The sequence below is a fragment of the Empidonax traillii genome, unplaced genomic scaffold, assembly GCF_003031625.1.
Source record: "Empidonax traillii isolate 1590-97213 ecotype Southwest subspecies unplaced genomic scaffold, ASM303162v1 scaffold38:size1800464, whole genome shotgun sequence".
In the NCBI taxonomy this organism is placed as follows: domain Eukaryota; kingdom Metazoa; phylum Chordata; class Aves; order Passeriformes; family Tyrannidae; genus Empidonax; species Empidonax traillii.
Genome location: NW_020955231.1, coordinates 1,059,713 through 1,081,502, shown reverse-complemented (window position 1 = coordinate 1,081,502; position 21,790 = coordinate 1,059,713). Strand labels below are relative to the sequence as shown.

General features: G+C 42.7%; 1 protein-coding gene across 2 annotated transcripts in view; it reads left to right on the top strand.

The window, feature by feature from the left end:
• The first annotated feature begins 2,241 nt into the window (after positions 1-2,241).
• The window catches only part of ALOX5 (arachidonate 5-lipoxygenase), a 32,177-nt gene continuing 12,628 nt past the window's right edge, over positions 2,242-21,790 (top strand). Inside the window, exons 1-6 of one of the 2 annotated variants that reach the window (XR_003570556.1) lie at positions 2,242-2,463; positions 9,638-9,836; positions 11,604-11,685; positions 13,185-13,307; positions 18,212-18,318; positions 21,238-21,410. Coding sequence is in view for 1 of the 2 variants with exons in the window: in XM_027878106.1 (XP_027733907.1) it covers positions 2,314-2,463; positions 9,638-9,836; positions 11,604-11,685; positions 13,185-13,307; positions 18,212-18,318; positions 21,238-21,410 (834 nt within the window). In the remaining variant the exon portion in view is untranslated. The remainder of the gene's footprint in view (positions 2,464-9,637; positions 9,837-11,603; positions 11,686-13,184; positions 13,308-18,211; positions 18,319-21,237; positions 21,411-21,790) is intronic. The other variant, XM_027878106.1, reaches the window with a different exon arrangement.

Here is a 21,790-nt window from a genome sequence, read left to right as displayed (position 1 = left end):
CACACACGGGCACTGTCCGGTCCACCCAGGGACCGAGGGCCATTACAGAGCGATTGCTCTCACGCCTTCGGCTCTGCTCACGCTGGCAGAGCAGGTGCTACCGCCTCCCAACAACAGCAGCTCCAGCTTAAAACAGTTAAAAATTATTCTATTCTCGCACTGGCAAAGGCGGTAACTTTGCACTCTAAGATCATCCCCGTCCCCATGGCAGAGCCCCGCAGCGACGCCCGCGTTCTCTGTTTCTGGATGTTCTCCCTCCCAAAGCGAGCCCCGCGCTGCGGCACCGGGATGTCCTGGCACGGCACTCGCAGACCCTGTGCGGGCTCCGGCGCGACGGGGTTTTGAGTGGGCCGAGGGTAAGAAGGAACTGCAGCCACCGGCTCAGTCCCGCGCTGGCCCGAAGCCCCCAGGAGGGGAAGTGGTGATCCAGCCCCTGGTCCCTACCCACGCTTGTGTCCTCAGCGTCCGGAGCGGGGGTGTGGGCTGGCACCTTGGCTAGGGAGACCCCTGGGTTCTGTGCCCTCACCAAAGGGCTCCATAGTATGCTTTAAAATGCAGTAGCTGGAAGAACAGCCAGAAGTGGTGAGGATGGTCACAGGCCTGAAGTGGGTTGGTGGTGTCAAAAAGGAAGCTGGAAACCCGGGATCAGGGTCTGCCTCGGCTCGAGCAGTTCAAGCACCCCTCCTCCATCCCTTGGAGATGTGGTATGTGCAGAGTGCAGCACGATCTCCTTGCACCTCAGCCACTGTGCCAAGAGGGATCGAGGGTGATGCTGGGAGAGTAGGGGAAGCCTTGCAATGCAAGCCTATGTCTGATTCCATAGACTAATCTTTAGGACACATGCCTCAGATCCAGCTATGGGATCCAACTGCCATTTCCAAGAGCAGTTTCCTTGTTGGACATCAAGCAGCCATCAGATACAACACGGAAGAGAACAGTGCTGAAGTCTCTGGCAGCAGCATGAAGGAAGATTGTCAGTGAGGTAACAGGGGTGACAGCATGTGGTATTTGTTTGCTTGATGAAAATACAACACACCAGTGTCAGTAGTCTTGGTGTTGAAGTCCCGAGTGTGCAGTGTCACTGCTATGGGTTTATTTCTCTGGGGTAAGTCAGAGTCTGGAAAAAGCAGAGGCAGCTCTTCTGTTCCTAATGACAACATCTTAATTACAGCAGGTGCTTGGTGTATTCAGGGTGAGGACTGTGATACTGTGGGATCTTTGGAGGGCTTTGTGTAAATGGAGAGTGTTTGCTGTGTATGGTTGCAGGTTTGATGTCTAGGTATGCTGGCAGTGGATGTTCACACAGTAGTGTAAAGACAACGGTGTTTGAGAAGCTTAGAGGAATACAGAAAATAAAGCATGGTTACTTATGGGTGTACCCCTGAGGCAGGGTTAGTTGTACACAGATTTGCAGTTAGTGTATATAATGAGGGTGCAGTATGGTGTAAGTCACCATCCCATAAAAAACCCCTGTGGATATGGCACTTATATGGTTTGATGGTGAACTTGGTTAGGCTTGGTGATTTTAAAGGTCATTTCCAACCTTAATAATTCTATGATAGAGGGAATAACTTTGGATGATGAAGAGAGTGGGATATATGCAGTGAGCTCGTGTGGGTAGATCTGTGTAGTATGTTAGGTCAGTGTAGTATGCGTGTAAGAAGCACACAGAAGAGCAGGTGTGCCTGCAGACTGGGGTGATTCAGAGGTGAGGTTACAGAGTGCAGAGCAGTTTGAGATGTGTAGAGGTGGTAAATGGTAAGCATAGAGGTGATGAGGCACGGTGAGCTGTGCAGGACTGCACAGCTGTGCCCAGCAGGAGCAGGACTGCTGTGCTGAGCAGTGTGCTGCAGAGCTCTGAAGGCTGTGTTGGGTTGTGTAGCTGTGGGAGGTTGTTAAAAGTACAGCGTGGAGGTCCGTGTAAAGCCTGTTGGCGTGGCGCTGGTGCCCAGCGGGAGGACAAGTGCACTGACAGGGCTGAGTGCAGGGTGAGGGGCAGGGCTGGAGTGCACGATACGGGGCAGCTGTACCAGGATGCAGTGGGGCACAGTGCAGAGTGCGGGGCAGCTATGCCGGGGCAGGGGCACAGCGCAGCAGAGCCTGCCCGGGAGTGTCGGGGCGGGCTGCCGGGAGGGCTGTGCAGGACGGGGAGGTGTGCCGGGCGCTGGGGAAGGGGCGGGCAGCCCGAGCCGCGCCGTGCAGGGGCGGAGGAGGCGGTGGCGCTGGGCAGGGTCGGGCTCAGGCAGGAGCGCGGCTCAGCAGCGCCCATCGGGTCGGTGGGGCCGTGCCGAGCCGGGTCGCGCCGTGGGGACCATGCCGTCCTACACGGTCACGGTGGCCACGGGCAGCCAGTGGTTCGCGGGCACCGATGACTACGTGTACCTTACCCTGCAGGGCACGTCGGGCTGCAGCGAGAGGCACCTCCTGGACAAGCCGTTCTACAACGACTTCGAGCGCGGCGCGGTGAGTCCCGCCGCTGCCCCGGGGGCTGCCCTGCGGCCGAGACGACGCGTTTATCCTCCCGAGGTGCCTCGGGCCGGACCCGAGCAGGGCTGGGCTCTCTGTAAACTCTTGTCGGCGTGTGCCGGTGCTCTGAAGCGGGACACCGGGACAGAGGTGCCTGCTGACATTCCCGGCCGCCCGTCATCCCCAGCCCTGCCTTAGGTGTTAGCATTGTCTGTGGTCCTAGGGAAAGATGGGGCCCTTCGGTCCTTGCTCACAACAGGCTTTCAGATCTCCTCGTACTTTCTTTACAAATACTTAAAAATATTTGGGTGCTTCCACTTGATAGGTGTTTCGAATCCATATTTACTTGTAGTCAGAGCCCTGATATCTCCAAGGAATTAAAGAGGTAAGAACTTCCAGTGAGAATTACAGTGCCTGCTAAGGGAAATGTGTAGGGCAACTTCAGTGAAAGCTGAAAACCAGCTTGAATGTGTAAATGTGAGAAGGAAATTGTGACTGGGCTATCAGCTATGCTCTTCTTCCTAACCTAGATTTCTGATATGTGTTGTACCCTGTCCTCTCTATTGTCTTATCACAGTATTTGGACTATCTGTATGTAGTCGCTTATGCTGTAAGCACTGGTTTAGAATGGCACTTATTTGCCTATTGTCCACTGTAGAAATAACAGACTCAGGCCTTTTTCCCCCTCCCGAAATGTGTATTTCATTTGGAAACCTAAATCACAGTTTCCAAAAGATCTGATGAGATTTAAGCAACTTTGAAAGTTTTAAAGAAGTATTCATAAGTCACTTTGGAAGTGAGGCGTGAGGCGTAGCTGTCAGGGTGCTGCTTTGCTTTAGGTATGTTTTCTTCAACCATGGAGTTCACAGCCTAAGTTGAGTACCTGGTCTCTTCTGTGTTAGATATTGCAGACATGGTTAATAGAAGTCAGCATTTTGAGTAGGTGTTGATGGCACATGTAGTTATGGGCCCCAGATATTTACCAACCGCTGCTATTAAGTTGATTTTCTTTCATGATTAAACATTCATTAGCTTAGACCCTTGTTACCTGAATCTCCCAAATGGACATCCAGTCCTTCTTTCTTTCTTATCTGGTGAATAGTCACATACTTAAGTTAAGCTGAAAAACATTAGCAAGAGAGGTTGGAGGAGACCTCAGACCGTCCTGCAAACATAGGGTTCGGGTGCTCTCCCAGGAGGGCTGAGCCCTGCCTGGCTGAGGAGACAACCACCAGGGTTCAGTTTGCTCTTATTCCTGGGCTGCAAAAGAGGGTTTCACTGTCTTTGAGACGTGGCTGTGATGGAGAGCCTTGTAGTACTCAACATCCAACTGGACTAGGAAATGGCATGATATGAGCATTCAGTATATGTCCATTCAGCAGTTCTTGAGCTGCAGTGGGATCAGGTCCAGCAGGAACAGAGATATATCTCACTGGGTGAGGGAGCAATGAACAGAGGTTTGGGGATCTTTAGTAGCAGCAAATACGCAGTCGGTTTTTTCAGCATGTATTTTTTATGGACAATGAGAATAACTCTGTGTTCAATAAAGCATCTGCCTCATTGAACACTTGCAGTATGATGTGCTAAGTTTTGGGTTTGAAGATGTTTTCTTGGGGAGTGCAGTGTGTTTCTCCAGGCACCTGTTCAGGTTACATTGTGTCCAGAACAATGTGAGCCTTACTAATATGTTGTGCAAGAAAAAAAAAAGGAAAGGAAAGAAAAATACCAGTAGAGGAGAACAACAACAACAACAAAAAAAAACAAAAAAACAAAACAAAACAAAGAAACCTGAAGCAGGCCTTTGAGGTTGTTTGGTTTGCAAAATGTAGCCACTATTTTCAGCATTCTGTCCTTAGAGCTTCTTTCAACGTCATCTCTGTAATTTTCTTTTCTGCAAAGCAATTCAATTGTTAATACATTTGCAAAAACAAATGCACTTTTTAGCGGATGACCAGAATTTTGCAGTATTATTTTGTAAGGCTTTGTCTGCTTTCCAAGTTTTTTTCTAAGTGTTGAGCCAGGCTCTGTAGTTCCATTGTCCTGGTAATGTCTTCATTTGAATTATTGCAAATTTTGTATACTACTAGATATGATGACGGTGGGCTTGGGTCAATTCTGAGTAGCAGATTTGCATGCCAAATGTTGATAGAGGGAAAAGTATGTGGAAAAACCTGAAGAAATTTGCACAAAATTAGCTCAGTTGTAGTTTTTGTCTGACTGACTTCAAGTACTGGACACAGTTGAAAGTTACGGCTGCTTTTCTTTACTCTGTGTCTTTGAGTAAATGTCTTTGGCGATGAGTGATTTCAAAGCAACTGTTACAGTGTTGCCTTCTCTCCTTTCTTCCTGTTTCCCCTTCATCTGCTTTTTGCTTTTGTTGAAAGAAATACACTCACAAATACTTCCAGAAGAGAAATACAGTTCCTTCCACTTAAAAGTTTGTGCTTTTAGAAAGGGGGGATGTCTGTGCCGTCCTTTTTGCAGTATAATGGTAGTCAGTAGGAACTTCTACTCTGTCAGTGCCCAAGAACTTAAGTTTTGTATGAGATTATATTACTTGAACAGAATGTTTAACAGGATGTTAGACAGTCCAATAATCTTCATAGTCTTCTGTTCTCTCACTCCGAATTCAAACTGTATAAAAACTTCTAGCATCTCTGGCTCACCATGCAGTCATCTTGGTGTTTTAACAAGACACCTCGTACAACAAATGTCATAGAAATCTTGAGCAACCAACTGTCATTTTTTACCCAGATTTTTTATCCTGTCTGTAACCTGACACACCTTTACTGTATTAGCAAAATTGTCATGTCAGGTGAGGCTGTGGCATTTCTGGCTTGGAGGCAGCAGAAGCTGTGTGAGATACAAGGAGGGAGCCCTCCCTTTCGGAACTGCTATTAAAATTGGAATTGTGTTGGTCAAAAAAACACTAAAAACTTTCAGGAACATTTAGGTTAATTGCATATCCTTTTTACATTACATCAACAATAACTATTTCAAGGTTTTTGTAATATTGGCAAGTAGATTGTTATCAGAGGAATTAGTTTCTTCTGAAGATTGGCTGTCAATGGGACGTTTCTCTCAGCTCTTTGGATCTGCTTCCCATTGCTCTTTAAATCTTACATGTACATATATATAGGTATGACACTATAAGAAATCTAGAAATATAGATGTGTAAATGTGGATTTTAAAAAATGAAATATTTAGCTGAACCTGTAAAGGAGATGAATTTAAAAAAAAAAGAGAGTCAGGTATCTTGGGCAACAAGGAGTTAATGAGAAAATAAGACTAACTTCAGACTTTCTATGCCATGCTAATCACCTGGCAACAATGGGTTTTTGTAAGGACTTGAGCTAAAAATACTGCAGTATATTTTCCTGAGCCAGACAGTGGTTTTGATCACCTTATTTTTCCTCTGTACACAATTAGCCCTAGAATTGGAAATGAGTGAGAAGATGGAGCATAAAAATCTCAAGTAGATGAATTAAAGCAAATCTGACCCAGATGCAGTTTATCACTTGCTTCTGTATGTTATTTATTGCATTAGTCTTTAGATGTTTGAATTCCCTCTGTAACAATGAACACAAATGGATAATAATTCACATTCGTTTGTGGATTTCTTTGGACTGTGTCTCTGCAAGGCTTCCAGCTTCTGACTGCCAATTGAAACAAAAACACGATAAAATGGAAGGAGAAAATTCATTTTTTGTTGTAATCGCAGAAAGAGGTGCGCAAGCAGGAAGTGACTGGCTTTGAGATAACATGGTATGACAGCCTGTGATGAGGGACTCTTCTGCAAAAGTGCCATCTGGTCCTGGAAAGACATATAAAATTGCAAAAGTACTGACTAAGTGCGAAACTTGAGCCTAGTAAAGAGTTTATTGACAGTTTTTATTGAGAAAACCAGGAGTTGCAGGGAAATGAATATGGGATAGAAATGGTTCAAGTGCTGCCTAGTTCTGGAAAGAAGACTGAAGAATGAGAATCCATCTGAGCATGCTCTCTGTTTTTAAGCCATAATCCAGAATTCTTTGTGCCAGTTGACAAGAGTGAAGCCAAGACTATGGGGTGTGGGGTGAAAGGCAAAGATGAGAGAGGTGAGGTGTTTCAAAGTGGCATTGTGGGAGGAAGGAATCTCCATTTACTTAGGCAGGAGTACAGGGGCATTTCCTGCAGTCACTTACAGTATAGTTCTGTGTCAAGGCACAATTAATGTGATTTCTGAGAAAAGCCACGCAACATTTTTCAGTCTCCACTGCTGGTTCAAAATCGTGAATCATCAAGGGAATAAATTTATCTTTATACATCATCCCTTTAGCTGTTCTAGGATGGGATGGCAGGGTTGAAGAGCTTGCAACATAAACTTAAAAAAAAAATGTTTTAAATTACTATATTTATTTACTTTACAGAAAGAACTGTATCTTTTCTGCTATGGAGATGCAAGGAAAAGTGATAAGCATCATTATGTTTCTTGAGATCTCGTCTCTGATTTTCCTCTCTCAGCCCACATCCTAGCAGACAGATGCTGTCCCAAGCTTGCCAAGGACTGCTGTACTGTTTGCGAGGCAGTCTGTTACTGCCTGGTGTGTCTGGGTGTGCTATTGACATAAACACTGCAAAATTTTATTTAAGATGTGATGGATTTCCTTTGTAAAAGAAACAGTTCAATGTCTTTTGCTTTAATATGATGGGGAGAATATGGATCAGACTAAGATTAGTCCATTAAGTCTCAGAAAATCAAAATAGGCACCATCCATGCCCATTTTAAATATGTGAACCTAAAATTAAAATAGGCTGCATATTAGGAGAAGTTCCAGTATCCTTGTTAGTATGAAACAGTCTCATATGAGTTGCAGTGTAGTAACAGTCATGGCCTGACAGTTTCAAAGTTGACTGAAGAACATCATTGGAGAGAGACAAGCAAAGGCAGTGTTTCATTTTCTGTAGGATGGACTTCAAAACCTAAAAGGTCTTTTATTTCTCTCTGACATCCACGAGTCAATTAGATATGACAAATTTTATGAGAGCTGGTATTTTATGTAACGGATTAAGATAGAACTGAGTTCTGTCATCTCAAACTTTGGTGTACAGATAGATGTCTTCACTCTAAAATGATCATCAAAGCTGATAATTCATGGATAGCTCATACAAAAGGGCACTTTGCATCAATAATGTGGCAAATGGGTTAAAATGATAGAGGAAGGGATGCCAAGGAATCTTTTTTATTCCAGTCAAGTGGAGGCAAATTGCTATGAGTTTTTCTTTTTTAACAGTTGAAATAAGTGCCATCTGAAGGCATTTAAATTTTTTGTCTTCCTTTTTTCTTTCTGGAATGTAATCTTTCTACACTTTTGGTGAAGTTTGGTTTTTATGTGAATTAGTTTTGGTCCTTATGTGAATTAGCCTTTAACTAGCAAGTAAGACAGTAACAGTAGGCATAAATCAAATGTAAGGGGAAAGCTAAGAAAGTGCTCCTGAAAAGAGCAAGGAGTGTGTGGTGTCAAGGTCAGGAGCGGAATGACAGAGTTCATGCAGACAGGTGAGTCTCTGCAGACACTGCAGCATGTGAGAAAAACCACAGGAGAATGAAGTCTCTAATTGTAGCCACATGAAGCTTAGCAGGATCACTTGAGCAGGGTAGTCTTTGACTGCTGCTCCCATGGTTGCCATACCCAATTCAGCTTTGTTAAGATGAGGACTTGGCTGCTTCCTTATGCCCTGAGCTGTTCAGACTTCTGGAGAGTGAGAATTAATTTCCATTCCCATGAATTGCCTAGCACCACGTGGTGTCTTACCAGTCATATTTGAAACAGTTACGCATTTATTCCTATGCTGGTAATGCCCAAGAGTTCAGATGACACCAGAACTGTCATTTTTAAGAGATGTGTTCCTGTGTAACCTGCTCTAGGTGACCCTGCCTTGGCCGGGGGGTTGGACTAGATGATCTCTGGAGATCTCTTCCAGCCATAACAATTCTGCAGTCTCTGTGTTCACTGTCCTAAATATGTCAGGCAATTTAGCAAGCCCCTTAGGTCAGCATTCATAACAGCTGTTGTGCTGGGTGGTGGTGCTCAGCATGGGGAAGAAATGCAGCATCATGTCCTGACCATGTAGCTGCTACTTCTGTAGCCCTGCTGGAGCCGTCATCACCAAAGGGAGAGTGTGCTATGCACTCGCTTCCTCAGCCTGATGAGGTTCAGAGCTGCAGCTCCCAAACCTCAGCAAACCTTGGTGGAGGGGCAGCACTGGGACAGGTCTGCTCCTCTCCTGGGTCACTGAAAGATAACTAACTCAAGATTTCGTGGGCCTGTCCCTGATGAGGAGCAGGCATGGGAGAGTCCACTAAAAGAGCAGGTGTGGGTGGTCCCCATAGTTTTCAGTACCAGCAAAGACTGTGACCAGACCCTTAGTATGAAAAAGGGCTAAACAGATGAGCTACTCTGCAAATCTGGGCTGAGGTCCTGCTGTGTTGCAGGAGTCAGGCCTCTCCAGAAGGAGCTGAACCACATTGCCACACGCTGGCTTGTTTTATATGAAAGAATGAAGTGCCTCCAGAGCTAGATGGTTTTGTGACCCTTGTTTTCAGTTAGCTACTTAAATTTCTTTGTGCATCTGAGCCATACAAACATAAAATGTATCGTTGTCCAAATCTTAGCTGTACAAAATCAAAATGTACCATTGTCCTCATTTTAAATATGGAGAACTGGAAAAGAATAAGAAGAAAAAGACAAAGGGGATCTAGGTGATCTAGATACTGTTCTTAGTCTGAAGCACATATAACTAACACATAAAAGTCTTTAAATTTCTTGTCCAATGTTTTAATCTTATTATTGTCTTTCCACTCCTGTTGCATGAGTAGATGTGTCCTAGCAGTACCCCCTCATCTGTTGCTAAGAGAGAATAGTGGATGGTTTCATGGCCTGTGTATTTTTCCCAGTCTTGCAAACGTTTCAAGGAGTAATACCATTTTTAGCTTGCATACAAAAATGTTTCTCTGTTTCTGGAGTGTTTTGCATGTTCTTGTTTGTTCTTTTATTCATCTTTCTGTTGTGTTGCAGTCCAGTAGTCCTTTTTTCTCCCACTAAAACCTGGAAAGACCAGGTATGCCTGTGTAATGCTGGTGATGCTTCCTGCATGTGCAGTAGATCACTGACTGTATTCTGCTCTGCAGGTTGACTCATATGATGTGATTGTGGAAGAAGACCTTGGAGAAATTCAGCTAATAAAAATTGAGAAACGAAAATACTGGTACCAGGATGACTGGTACCTTAAGTATGTCACTGTTAAAACACCAGTGGGTGACTATTTGGAGTTCCCATGTTACCGTTGGATTACAGATGAAAAGGAGATTGTCCTTCGAGATGGAAGAGGTGAGAACCATAAGAAACCAGATTTCCTGCAGAACATCTGGAATTTTTCTCTCTCTCCTTCCCTATTTTCCACGTACCTCCCAATTGTCTCTCTCATATGGAGACCCAGTTCCAGTCCCCTGCTGCATCCTAGAGAATGGACTTTCCCTACTGACTAGGAATGCTTCCTGAGCAGCTTGTTGGCGTAGGCACTGGAAGTTGAGTTGAATATTTTGGGAAGCACATACAAGGAAGAGTCTTTATGCTAGCTTGTTACACTGGTCTTGAATTTGAAGGCTGACCCTAATGCCAAATTTTTGTCTGTTCCACATCCCCATTGCTGAAGCCCTTTTGATCGAAGTAGAATTAGTGTTCTGTGGTTGTTTCATATGAAGCTCCCAAGTAGCCCATGACTAATTGCCTATGAATTGTCTTGTTTACATGACGGTGAAATAAAATCCCAAAGTAGGCTGGTCAGCAGATGCAGGGACTGACTTGAAACAGCAACTTACTTTTCACTCTTCCTCTTTGTATGCTGTCAAGTCCAGGACAAGGCAGAGTGATGGATATGACTGCTGCAAGTACTGGTAACCAACTGAGGAAAGTGTTTTAACTGTCTCTGACTACGTACTTGCTGTGATCAGGGTTGGGGCAGATATTTATCACCCATGTTTGCTGGTTCCCCTCTATGCTACCTGGGGTAGGTTGGCTGCTGTAGTGGTCTGCAACATGAGTGCCTGAAAACAGCTGAAACAAGTATGAGGTGGTAGAAAATAAATGTTTATCTTGCCCTTAAGTTTTTGGTTACCCCTGGCTGAGGAATTTTGTATCTGAAGCCTTTTGTCCTATAATTACAGCTATGTGTCAGTTTATTTTTGATCTCCAGAGGAATTTATCATTTTTCATAATAAGATTTCTAACAACTGTAACACTTCCATGGAAGGCAGCTTTGCCTTTCAGAGTATGGTGAGGTAAAGGACAAGAGCGAGTGAAATCCTCTTGGTAACTTAAACACAATCAGCTGGAAACCATTAGCATATAAGTTATCAGCTGTATTATCTCTGATATTTCCAACCCAAACCACTATTGTTATGAAACTCCTGCCGGTTTTATCTGCTGTCCCATTTGCATATGTAAAGCGAGTCTCATAGCTTGCCCTTTCTCTGATCACTAAGGAAGTCTCTGTGTTATTTAGTGGTGTGTTGAATTCATGGTCAGAAGAGCAAAATATCTGGAAATAAAGCCTCATTGTTTTTTCTTTCTGTTCTCATGACAGGAAGATGCGATTATTGCCCCAAGCTGACAGGGGAGAGCACAGCTCTCTCTCTCTCAGGAGGGAGGTTCAGTGATGGTTTCCTAGTGTCTTTTGGCAGAGAAGATGAGGGGGAACAATATTGTGGTTTCTCTTATTGATGAAAATTCCCTTAGATACTGAACTGTAAAATTAATTCCCATGACCCTCTTCAGACTGTTTAACACTAGATACATACAGTAAGTGTCTATACTAGGAATCCAGGTTTTATATACAGTTGAGACAGATGTTCCTAGCTTGAGCTAATTGCCCCTTGGAGGCACCAACCTAGGAGCTTATCTCCTTCCACAGATTCTCTTAAGAGCCTGTATTTCTGCTCAAAGTACTAAATTGGATCATGTAAGCATTTCCCACAGAAACTTTGTAAAGGTATAGATCAGAAGTTTGAAGGTTTGAAAACTCTGCTGTCCTTCTCAACACCTGGGCAGTGGTGGCGGGGAAACCTCATAACCCCGTCTCTTTTCCCTGTTTCACAGCAAAGCTACTCCGAGATGACAAGACTCAGATTCTCAAGCAGCACAGACGCAAAGAGCTTGAGTCCCGTCAGAAAATGTACCGGTGAGTTTCCTGCTGCTCCCCGGGAAGTGCAGGTTCTGTTCTCATCAGATCAGAGTTTGGCAGAGTATGTTCAGATTATCGTATGGCTCAAATTACTCAACTCCTGGATAAGACAAAGCATAAGTTACCGTGTTGGCCATATCTGGTTTTTACTTGGGTGGAATTCACTCTAAGTGATGACCATCCCAGTGCAAGGGGCATTACAAGATATTTGAATCTCAAATAAGGCTGTCTGGAAGGCTTAAGTGGGAATTCAGTGATACAGCCTCATTGTGGGCCCTCTGGCACATGGTTGTGCTTTGAAGGAAGATTTGGAAGCATATTTCATTTGTCTGTTACAAACAGTACTACAGTTTTGGAACATGATGTGAACGTATCAGCTCTGACTGGAGCTTTTTGGCTGCTGCAGCAAGCTACTTTTAGTTGTATCTTGCACTGGGGTGCAGTGGAGAATCAGTCCCTGTTTGAGTGGACTGGAATGTGCTAACAGAGCACAGTTGCGATACCCACCCTAATACTGTCATAGGTACTTTTTCCTAATCAGTGTCACAATGAGAAAATGCTGTCTTTTATAAAGTAGTAACTCCACAAGGTGTTAGACATTTCCTTATGCAAGAAACGTACTTTTAAAATAACAAAAATTTCTTGCACTTGCATCTCCTTATCATGAGAATAAGGATCAGGGTAGAGGGTCCAATCAGAATTGATGGATTGAGTCTTGGTGCATGTGCTGTTGATATCATTTGAATAAGAAATGCTTTTACTTACAAATTACAGGAAATAGAACAGAGAAATGCATGTTTCCAAAAGAGGTGTGACACAAAATTTTATTTATGTATGCAAGAAGGAAGGGAAAGTCATTTGTAATTTCAGGGAAATAGCTATTTACAATTCAGATGCATAATTGATAACACACAATGCAGTCTGTGCATGGCAGGCAGTTTGAAAATACCACTGAAACAGTATTCTTTACAACTCGCTTTCTGTTGTTTTGAAATAAAAATAGGGCAGAGAATGTGTGCCATGACCATTAGGAGGTTGAGGAATTGAATCAAGACTATCCGAGTATCCTGGAGAGTGCCTTTTGAAGGAATCTAAATACATGTTGAGTAATTTTAGCTACTGGATCTCAGTTCTGCAAAAATGCAGCCCCAAGAATGAGCATGCATTGGGCACCTGTCTGTCTCTCTGTCCCCTCCCCTCCCAATACATTTGAAGCTAATGCCAGTTTCAGTCAAATGTGGCAAGTGTTTAGAAATACCATAGATATAAGTTACTTCAAGCTTTGTGAAGGTAAGTGGCCAAGTAGTTGCCTTCCACTGTACTTGAGGATTCTGTAGGGTACTGGTAGGTATTGATATGATGTAAGTCACTATTTTTGGTCTGATTCTGCCACAGATTTCCTTCATAGAGGTGAGTCACAGAAGCAGAGTAGGTAAAGACACAGCTCTCATGCTGGTAAGGTTATATGGTTAATCGAACCCCTTCTATTTTCTCAGCTGGAAGGAGTGGCATCCTGGCTTTCCCCTGAGCATCGATGCCCATTGTCACAGTGAACTGCCTCGTGACATCCAGTTTGACAGTGAAAAGGGAATTGACTTCATTCTGAACTACACTAAAGCGTAAGTGTTTGTGGGGCTTCAGGAGTTTTTCAGAATCTCTTTTGGGGCGGGATAAAGATCTGATCATATTTTAGGTTTCATCTAATCTCAAAATTGGATTCCTTTCTCCCAGCTGGATCATCAGTCAATCAAAGTAGGAAAGAATTAAATTGATTTTTTATTTTATTTTTTAATTTATTAAGCTTTTCACACTGGGCCTCTGGATTCTTGTTAGACATGATTTTGGCTGTAGGATGGAGGAAGAACTGGTGAAAATCTGAAGGACTATGAGCCCTCAGACCTTGGGCTTTTGACTTAGTTCTCAGCTTTTCCCCCAGGAGATACTTCTCTCTCATCTGACTGTTGGTGATAATTAAACCTTTCAGTCGCATACCCAAAGAAGATGCTATCAGTGCACCCTTGACATCCCGCTGAGCAGTTCATCTGAGTGTTTTCTGCTTGGGACAACAAAGTCACTGTCCACCAGCTTGCACATGTCATGTAATTGAGAAAAACATTGGATGGCCATTGAATGAGCCTGAGTAATCAATCCTGCAGAGTTCTGGAATAGCACAGGGTCAGTGAGGCAAATAAGACCTCTCTGACCTGTAAGTCTCCTTCTGTGCTCTCTCAAATGCCCAGGTCACATCATGGTATCTCAGATATCCCACCATCTATTAGGTGGTGGCATAGTCTGATGTGAGACAAGACTGGTCTTTACATGTCAGAGCATTCTTGGTGTTACATTTATGCAGTTGAATTTTCACTACCAACAGAGTCAAATCCCATGGTTTGTTCCAAGAAAACCTATGTGCTTGTTTTCTAATTTGGAATATTGAAAACCTTAAAGAACAAAAACAAACTTTTTTTTTTTCTGTCTGTTTTAGCTCCACTGTAGATTTCTTCCTCCCTCCTCTCTTCACCACACTAGGATCTGTTTTTCATAGTAGAATGATGCTTTGTAACCTCAACAAATATTTTTTCTTTTCTTTTTTTTTTTAGCAGAATAAAAGGCCAGCAGGTGTAAACAGGGTGATGGGTGTGTTTCTGCAGCATGTATGGCTAGGTGAACCTAGATCTTTCAGAGCTAATTGGAATAAGGCAGATGAATATCTCTGAAGAGTGGGGATCTCTAGCTTTCTGTCTCATGTCAGCTAGGATGTCAGGAAAATGACAGAACAGGCCAGAGAGTGTGTGGTTTTGTACCTTCTTAATGCAATACCTCCTGTAAACACCCGAGAAGTGGCTGTGAGGACACACAAGGATTAATGGTACGAAAGATGGACAGATGCTTCCTGCTCTCTAAGCTTGCCCAATGGCACATTTATTGCCTCAACTTTATATCTATGCTTAGACTTTAGAACTAAATTTCTCATCAGAGTTGAGGTCCCTCCTCACCTCATGAAATATCTTATTCCTCAAGCAGCCCTTTAGTATTCATTGAATTCTTAAGACTTTAGAAGTTTTAAGGAAACTGGACCTTAAGTGTAGATCCTTGGGAAACCCTAGACTCTGACATTCCCCTTCTACAATCTTGCAAGAGCCTTTTAGTCAGCAGATAATGAACTTGGTTATAATCATCAGAAACAGTTCTTCAGGAAAATAAATTTTAGAAAAATAAAACAAGCCAACAAAACTGTGGAAATTTGCAGAGTGTTGTTTAAAAGGCAAGTTAATTGTTCTATAAGGCCAAAAGAAATAATTTTTGATTTGTAGTCAGGATTTTAGTACAATTCAGACCAGATTATCACACCGAATCTCTAATTCCTAGTTTTTCTTCCCTCTCCGTACAAAGTGATACATTGAATTATCAAATTTGATAATTTCTTTTTCTTTACATCCCACAAAATGCTGAGCGAAGACCCCATGTGTATTTGTGAAGTACTCTTGAGATTCAATCAGGAGGAACAACAGTACAGCCTGTTCATCATAAAACAGACACGGGGTGAGACCATCCTGAAAAAGGGAAAAATCCATCATAGTTATTATGTTGTGCTTCTTTGAATAAACCTGTGGCAAAACCAAGAAGAAGTTCTAAGTAAAAGGTGAAAGGTGTGTAAATATGCAAAATGCCGTGCAAGATCATTGAGACCTTCTCTTGTTACCCTGGCAGTGGCATGTTATTCCAGACTTCTACAAATCCTCTGTTTTCCAAGAGTAGTTGCTTCTAGCTTGGTGTTAGCCAGTGCACAACACCTGTTTCCCAGCTCATATGGAAGATCTGGGTGATACAGGAGCAACAGCGTCTGAATGCCAGAGATGAGAGGTTTGCCATAAGAACAACATAACCAGTTTGGAGGCTGCATTTCCCTTCCAGCAATCCCATCCTGCCAGGCTGTGGCATGTTGACAGAGATCCTGAGTTGCGGCCGAGTGAAACTTGGAAGCAGTTCAGCAGAGTGCAGGGACATCTATCTTTGTCATTGGCTGTAAGGGGTCCTCCCCATGAAGGAGGAACCTGAAACTGTATTGCAGATAGCCACCCATTCTGGATAACTGGTATGACACAAAAGAGGTTTTTCCAAGGAATAGCAATGCTTCTTGTCTGGTACATTTGGCTGAAAAATCTAGACCTATGATTATGGTTGAGTGATCTGTGAAAATCTTTGAAGAATGAGTTTTATAGCACTTATCTAGCTACCCTGATATGCTTTGGGAGCCTGGGACAACTGCAGGAAAGGAGTGGAGATACATGGGGGAAGGCATGGGTCCTGCCTTCAGCTGGAGTGCAGTAGGAGGGAAGACAGGGAGGTGTGTTTGGAAATCCAAAGGAAGGTGTAGAGTTGCAAGGTGTAGCAGTGGGCGAGTAGCACATTTAAGGGGAAATGTGAGAGCTGTAAGAGTTATATGAGGTATAGGGAGTAGTGGAAGAGGGGAGGGGAATGCCCTTTTACTAGGACTGCAAAAACAACTTAGAAGGGGGGAGATATGTCTCAGATATTCTTTATGCTGTTGCAAGATCGGATCTTTAGATGCTGTTGGCAGAGGATAACTCTGTAAATTTACAGGATTAATTGTGTGTAGGTGGAGATAATCCTGAAAGTGTCCAGTGCTGACATGACCTACAATATCTAGTAAGTGGAAACTCTCAGCCTGGATTCTGTGCCAGAAATACAGGCTTGTGTTGCTATTTGGGACCAGTGTTGCATTTGGGGAGATTAAGTTCTACAAGAAACTCTGCCATTTTTTCCTTGCTCTGATTTTTAGTATGTGCTAGTATGACACCCAGAAATACTTAATTCCTTGGGGAAAGCGAGTCCTTTGTAAGTTTTGCTCCAAGATAGGAAATGTGAAAAACTTCGTCCTTTTGGAAGAAAAAAACACCTGAGAATGAATGTGTGCCTGGCATTCAGCAGGGCAAATGACAGCATGTTTGTGACTAGATCTCAGGTGCTGTGCCCACTGCTTGGTTTGATCAGTAGACTCAAGTAAGACGAACAGAGTGAAACAGTACATATCAGTTCATGTGTCAAGTGTTTTCTAATCCTAGAGCGGTTCTGAGGGAGGGCAGAGGCTCTACAGGACCTTTAGTAGAAACTCTTAAATAAGACAGTCTCAAATAACTCTTCTCAAGCTACCAAGTTATGTTTTTTAAAATAATTTAAACTTCTGGTGATGGTCATACTTCCTCTGGAAGTTTATCTGTAATTCAGATACCTAGTCCCTATCTAGAAAGTCCTGCCCAGTAGTTACAAGATACCTCTGGAGAGGTCATGTCCTGTCATGTTAGTTTTCCTTCCTAACATACCTCCAGGCACCTCTTAACCTTGACTGCCATCTGCAGCAGCAGAAACAGCCCATTCTACACGTACCCTATCTGGGCTTAGTGCAGAAACAGCTCCTTTGTGGGGGTTATGGTCATACTGGTCTAGAGCCCCCCTCCAGATTAGCACTTGCTGTTTCTCCAGGTTTTTGGTCCTCTTCAGTCAGTTCTAATCCAAGCCTTTTTATAAGTTTACTGATGATAAATCCACCCTTCTGGGATTCTTCCTCCCTCAGATTCTGTGTGGGAGGACTTCCTGCAACCCTGTGACCTTTCTTCACTCTGTCATCTGCCCTGCATATCTCTATGTGCTGTGTGTGCATTTGAAGTGTTAGCGGGAAGACAGATTTCTTTTTCAAATTCGTTATTTGCTTTTCGTCAAAGTAAAGGATTTCTATTTAATAACAACAGTTTAGCATTTATGTAATAATTTAGGACATGTCATCTCATATAAAGGGAACTTGCTTGACTGTGCTGTAGACAGAATATTTTGCTGAATTTGCACTTCGAGATATTTCTGGATCCCAGCCTGCTGTGTTCATGTGTTGTCTGCAACCAAGTGACTTGGTTCCTGAGGTTTAAGGGCCAAGTTTAACCAGCAGCTCAAGTAAACAGAAAGCTCTCAAAAGCTCAGATCTCACACTGTACAGATCCAATCTGGCCTTGATCACATAGGGACTTAGAGTAGCTGTTTAGGAATAGTGGCTGACCGATCCTGGGCTGCGTTTATTGTGACTTTATTTGTTCTGCACATCACTCAGTCTCTTTGTGTTACCATATCCCTTTCTGAATTGGTGTTAACAATCATCTCTGCAGTCTCAGCTGATGCTCGCTACTGACAACATGTGAATCATTAGTTTTTCTGACTAGATTTTTTATGTGACGTAGGTCCTAAAGTGCTGCTGTTGAGGGTTGCCAAGAACAACTCTAGAACGAAGTTCTGTAAATGCAATAGCAGGAGCTGGGCCCTTGATATGCCTTTCAGGCTTATGTGTAAAGGTACAGCCTGCAAATTTAATTCTGTAGGGTTGACCGATCCCACATTCCATCTCTAAAAATTTATTGTGTTTAGATATATAAAAGGGTGGAAAAGAATCGGGAAGGGTATTACGGAAGCCGAAGATTATTTTTTTCAGATATGTTTTATTTTGGTGTATTTTTAGGATGGAGAATCTTTATATCAACCGGTTCATGCATATGTTCCAGTCCTCCTGGAGTGATTTTGCAGATTTTGAGAGGATCTTTGTCAGAATCAGCAACACAATCTCTGGTGAGTTTATCAGCATTTGCTCATGCTTGCATCGTAGAATGATCAGTTAGTTGTCTTGTACGTATCTGATCAGGATGGAAGTGGCTGACCTGCTCTTCTGCTCTCCCATAAGTAAACTGTAATCTCACACTGTGGATCACACCGTCAACCCTCAAGACTGAAAAACAAAGATATGATCTCACAAGGTACTAGAATTACTGGTAGTTGCTCAGCGACTTTCTCTGTCCTGAGCTACACTGGAGACTAGGCCAATTGGGCATCATAATCCTTTTTGGGTTTTAGAAATGTATTTTCAAGTATGTACAAGTCCCATAGTACATATATGTTAAGTATTTTGCATCTAAACCTAAAGGTAGCTTAGTGGGGGTGCTTTTGAGGTCATATGAGCTCTTAAGGCATCTTTGAAAGTCTGATCATGCATGTCCCACTTCAGCCATCTAAATACATGGAATATCTCCAAAAAGGCAAGTCTAGTACTGTTCTCTGCTAAGGGCAAGTGTGAAGGGGACCCCTCTTGCCTCTGATACAGACAAGATCAAAGACTGTTGCCTGATATCCCAGCCATGTGCTCAGTTGCACTGCTGCTAAAAGTCCTGGCTTCTTGACCCTGTTCCAACAGAGGGATGCTACGACTGCCTTGGTTCTGCTGTCATAAGACCCGTAGCTCTCCTCAGTTGGTTCTTGTGGGCCATTTGTGTCAGTGGCATGGGGCAGCTCAAATGCTTTCTGAGGGTATATTTTTCCTCACAGGGATTATTTTGACAGAACTCGGATATGAAAGCCCATGCTGTTAGGCCAGCAGACCTGGGGATGGGTTAAAAAATGCTGAGAATGACCTGGGAACTGTAACTCATTCCTGCTGCAGCCAGGATGAGTCATCAGACCACACTCTGAGGTTCTTACTGGAAATTAGTGTGAACTCGAGTTGAAAAAGCTTGTGGCATTTATCCAAAATGTCTCTTGTCAAAAATATGTCAGAATTAGCTATGCATATTTCATTAAATATCCTGCTTGTGCTTGCCATTTCATACATCTTCTTCCTAGAAGACAAACATCCCTGTCTCAGAGTGTGAGTTTCACTTTTGGTTTCAGGAATGTTCAGTTTTTTCAGTGTCTTTACTACTGTCAAAAACTCCACTGATGTAATATTAACATACAAAATACAAACTATTGCTTTTCTTTAGCCCTTTTCAGTATGAAAATCTTGGCAGTTACTTGAAAACCCAGTAAAAAGAATTGCAGACAGTCACAGGTTTTGAAGTTCATAGTGACATTTCTGTAGAGCAGAGCTGGGCAGCTTTGAATTTGTGAGCCAGGCCCAACCTTCTGTTCTCGCCCATGGTTATTTTATTTGATTGTATTATTGGATATAATAGATGCACAGCTACTTTAAATTGGTTAGTGTGTGTCTCCTCAAATGTGTGTTAATAGGCTGCTCATACTCTGCAAAGGCAAATCTTTTCCCTCCTGTTCTGAAGTTTTACCTTTCTTCAGGCTGTCTAAGGATTGGTTTACGCAAATAAGAGTAATTATGTGGTCATGGGTATAAAACCAAGCACACAAGGTGACAGAGCTATTAAAAACTCATTACAGCAATTTGTTACATTTAATAAGATTGCTTCCTAAAATACTTTTAACACAAGAATCAGATATGATCAGCAATTAATTTCATTGGTAACATTTCCATATCCACGAGGAAAGCTCCCATACTGTGGCATCTGAACATTAAGTGTCAGTCTCAGTTATGTTAATGTAATTCTGAAATTGCTTTTTCTGCAAACCTTGGCAGACACAGGGATAATGGAGAAGGTGACTCAAGGCATTTTTCAGTCATGCAGCTTCTGTCCAAGGTGATGAATTATTTTTTGCTTGGTGTAAACTTCAGATACAACTTCAGACTCATTATGCAATTGGCAGAGATAATGTAAATGCTGCTTAATGTAAACTTAACAGTTTTATGCTTTATTAGAGAGCATTGTGGGTTTTGAGACTTTTTTGTTTTAATTATCACTGCATTCCTTTGGGTCTATATTTTTCATCCTTTTACCCTTTTTGGAAAAATAAATTGCTTTCAGAAAATGTTCTACCTTGTCTGAAAACAGATAAGAGTGGAAAACTTTACTAGGTTAATTCTTTCCCTGAAGACACCAATGGAAATTTTCACGTAATCATGTTGTTTCTGACTCTGAACTTGTAAACTTAAGTGACGACATGACATTATGAAATGGAACACTGCAACTATGGAAAATATCCATTAGTACTACATATATAATAGAAAAGAGATGAAATACCCCAGACTAGAATTTTATTGATATGTTAATCTGGGTTTATGTTAGCAATTGAAAAATAAATAGAGGGAAAAAAATTTAAACAAAATAATGAATGCGGAATTTTACTAAGTCAACTTCAAACCCATCCTCAGGTGTCCCTCACCCAGTTCCAGGTAAGAGAACTCTTCCAGCCACTGCTGTACTTTCCCTACACACATTGCTGTGTATTTCCTTTCTCCTGCCTGTGCCATCTGTTTTTGGACTCATCCCTCTTTACTGCATGTTTTGTGAATTTGAAGAGTGAGATTTAAAAATATGGTGGAAGATCTGAGAAGGTCATCTGCAGATGAAGAGAGTATTTTTCATAGAATTGGAATATTTTACTCCTCATTGGTTCTGTTCATGGAGAAACAAATTATTATCAGTTTAATTTTTCTCAAAGTGAGAAGCAAAGTTTAAATTTTCCATTTAACTTCAGTGATTTTTCTTAAAATTCTATGTCACCTTTTTAATCCTTTTCTGCTGCTTTCTGTACTCAGAGTTGCAGTGCAGTATAACAAAAGAGTGAGGGGGAAAGGGAGAATCCTAGAATACAGTAGGATGTTGATGCAGTGCAAATGTTGATGCTGCAGGTTTGTTTTTCCTTTAGAATATGTGATGCAGCACTGGAAGGAAGATTTTATGTTTGGCTACCAGTTCCTGAATGGATGTAATCCTGTGCTGATACGGAGATGCACAGAGATACCCAAGAAGCTGCCTGTGACTACGGATATGGTAGAATGCAGTCTGGAGAGGAACCTGACCCTGGAGGAGGAAGTGAAGGTATAGCTCTGATCAGGCTGGACTGCACCTGTTGCTTCTCATATTCTCTAACCTCCAAATTCCGTTCTAACAACCTTCAGCCACATCTTGCTTCAGGCTGTCTGGTTGGTCATGGCAAAGCCATTTGTCTCTGCAAACTGGCAGCAGTTCTGTTGACTGTTTTCTCCTGCTGTCCTGGAGCTGCAGGCCATGCCTTTCTGTGGGTCCAGTGGAAGAGCTGTAACCAGGAGGTGAGAGGTCCTTTTTCAGTGGTTTCCTCTGAAAAGGTTAGGGATTTACTGAATGCCTCAGAGGGCAAAAGTGTCTCTTCCTTTCCTGGTATAGTCTTACCTTGCTGTCACCTGCTGAGTTGAACTAACATGCAGAAGAAGGGTTGACAA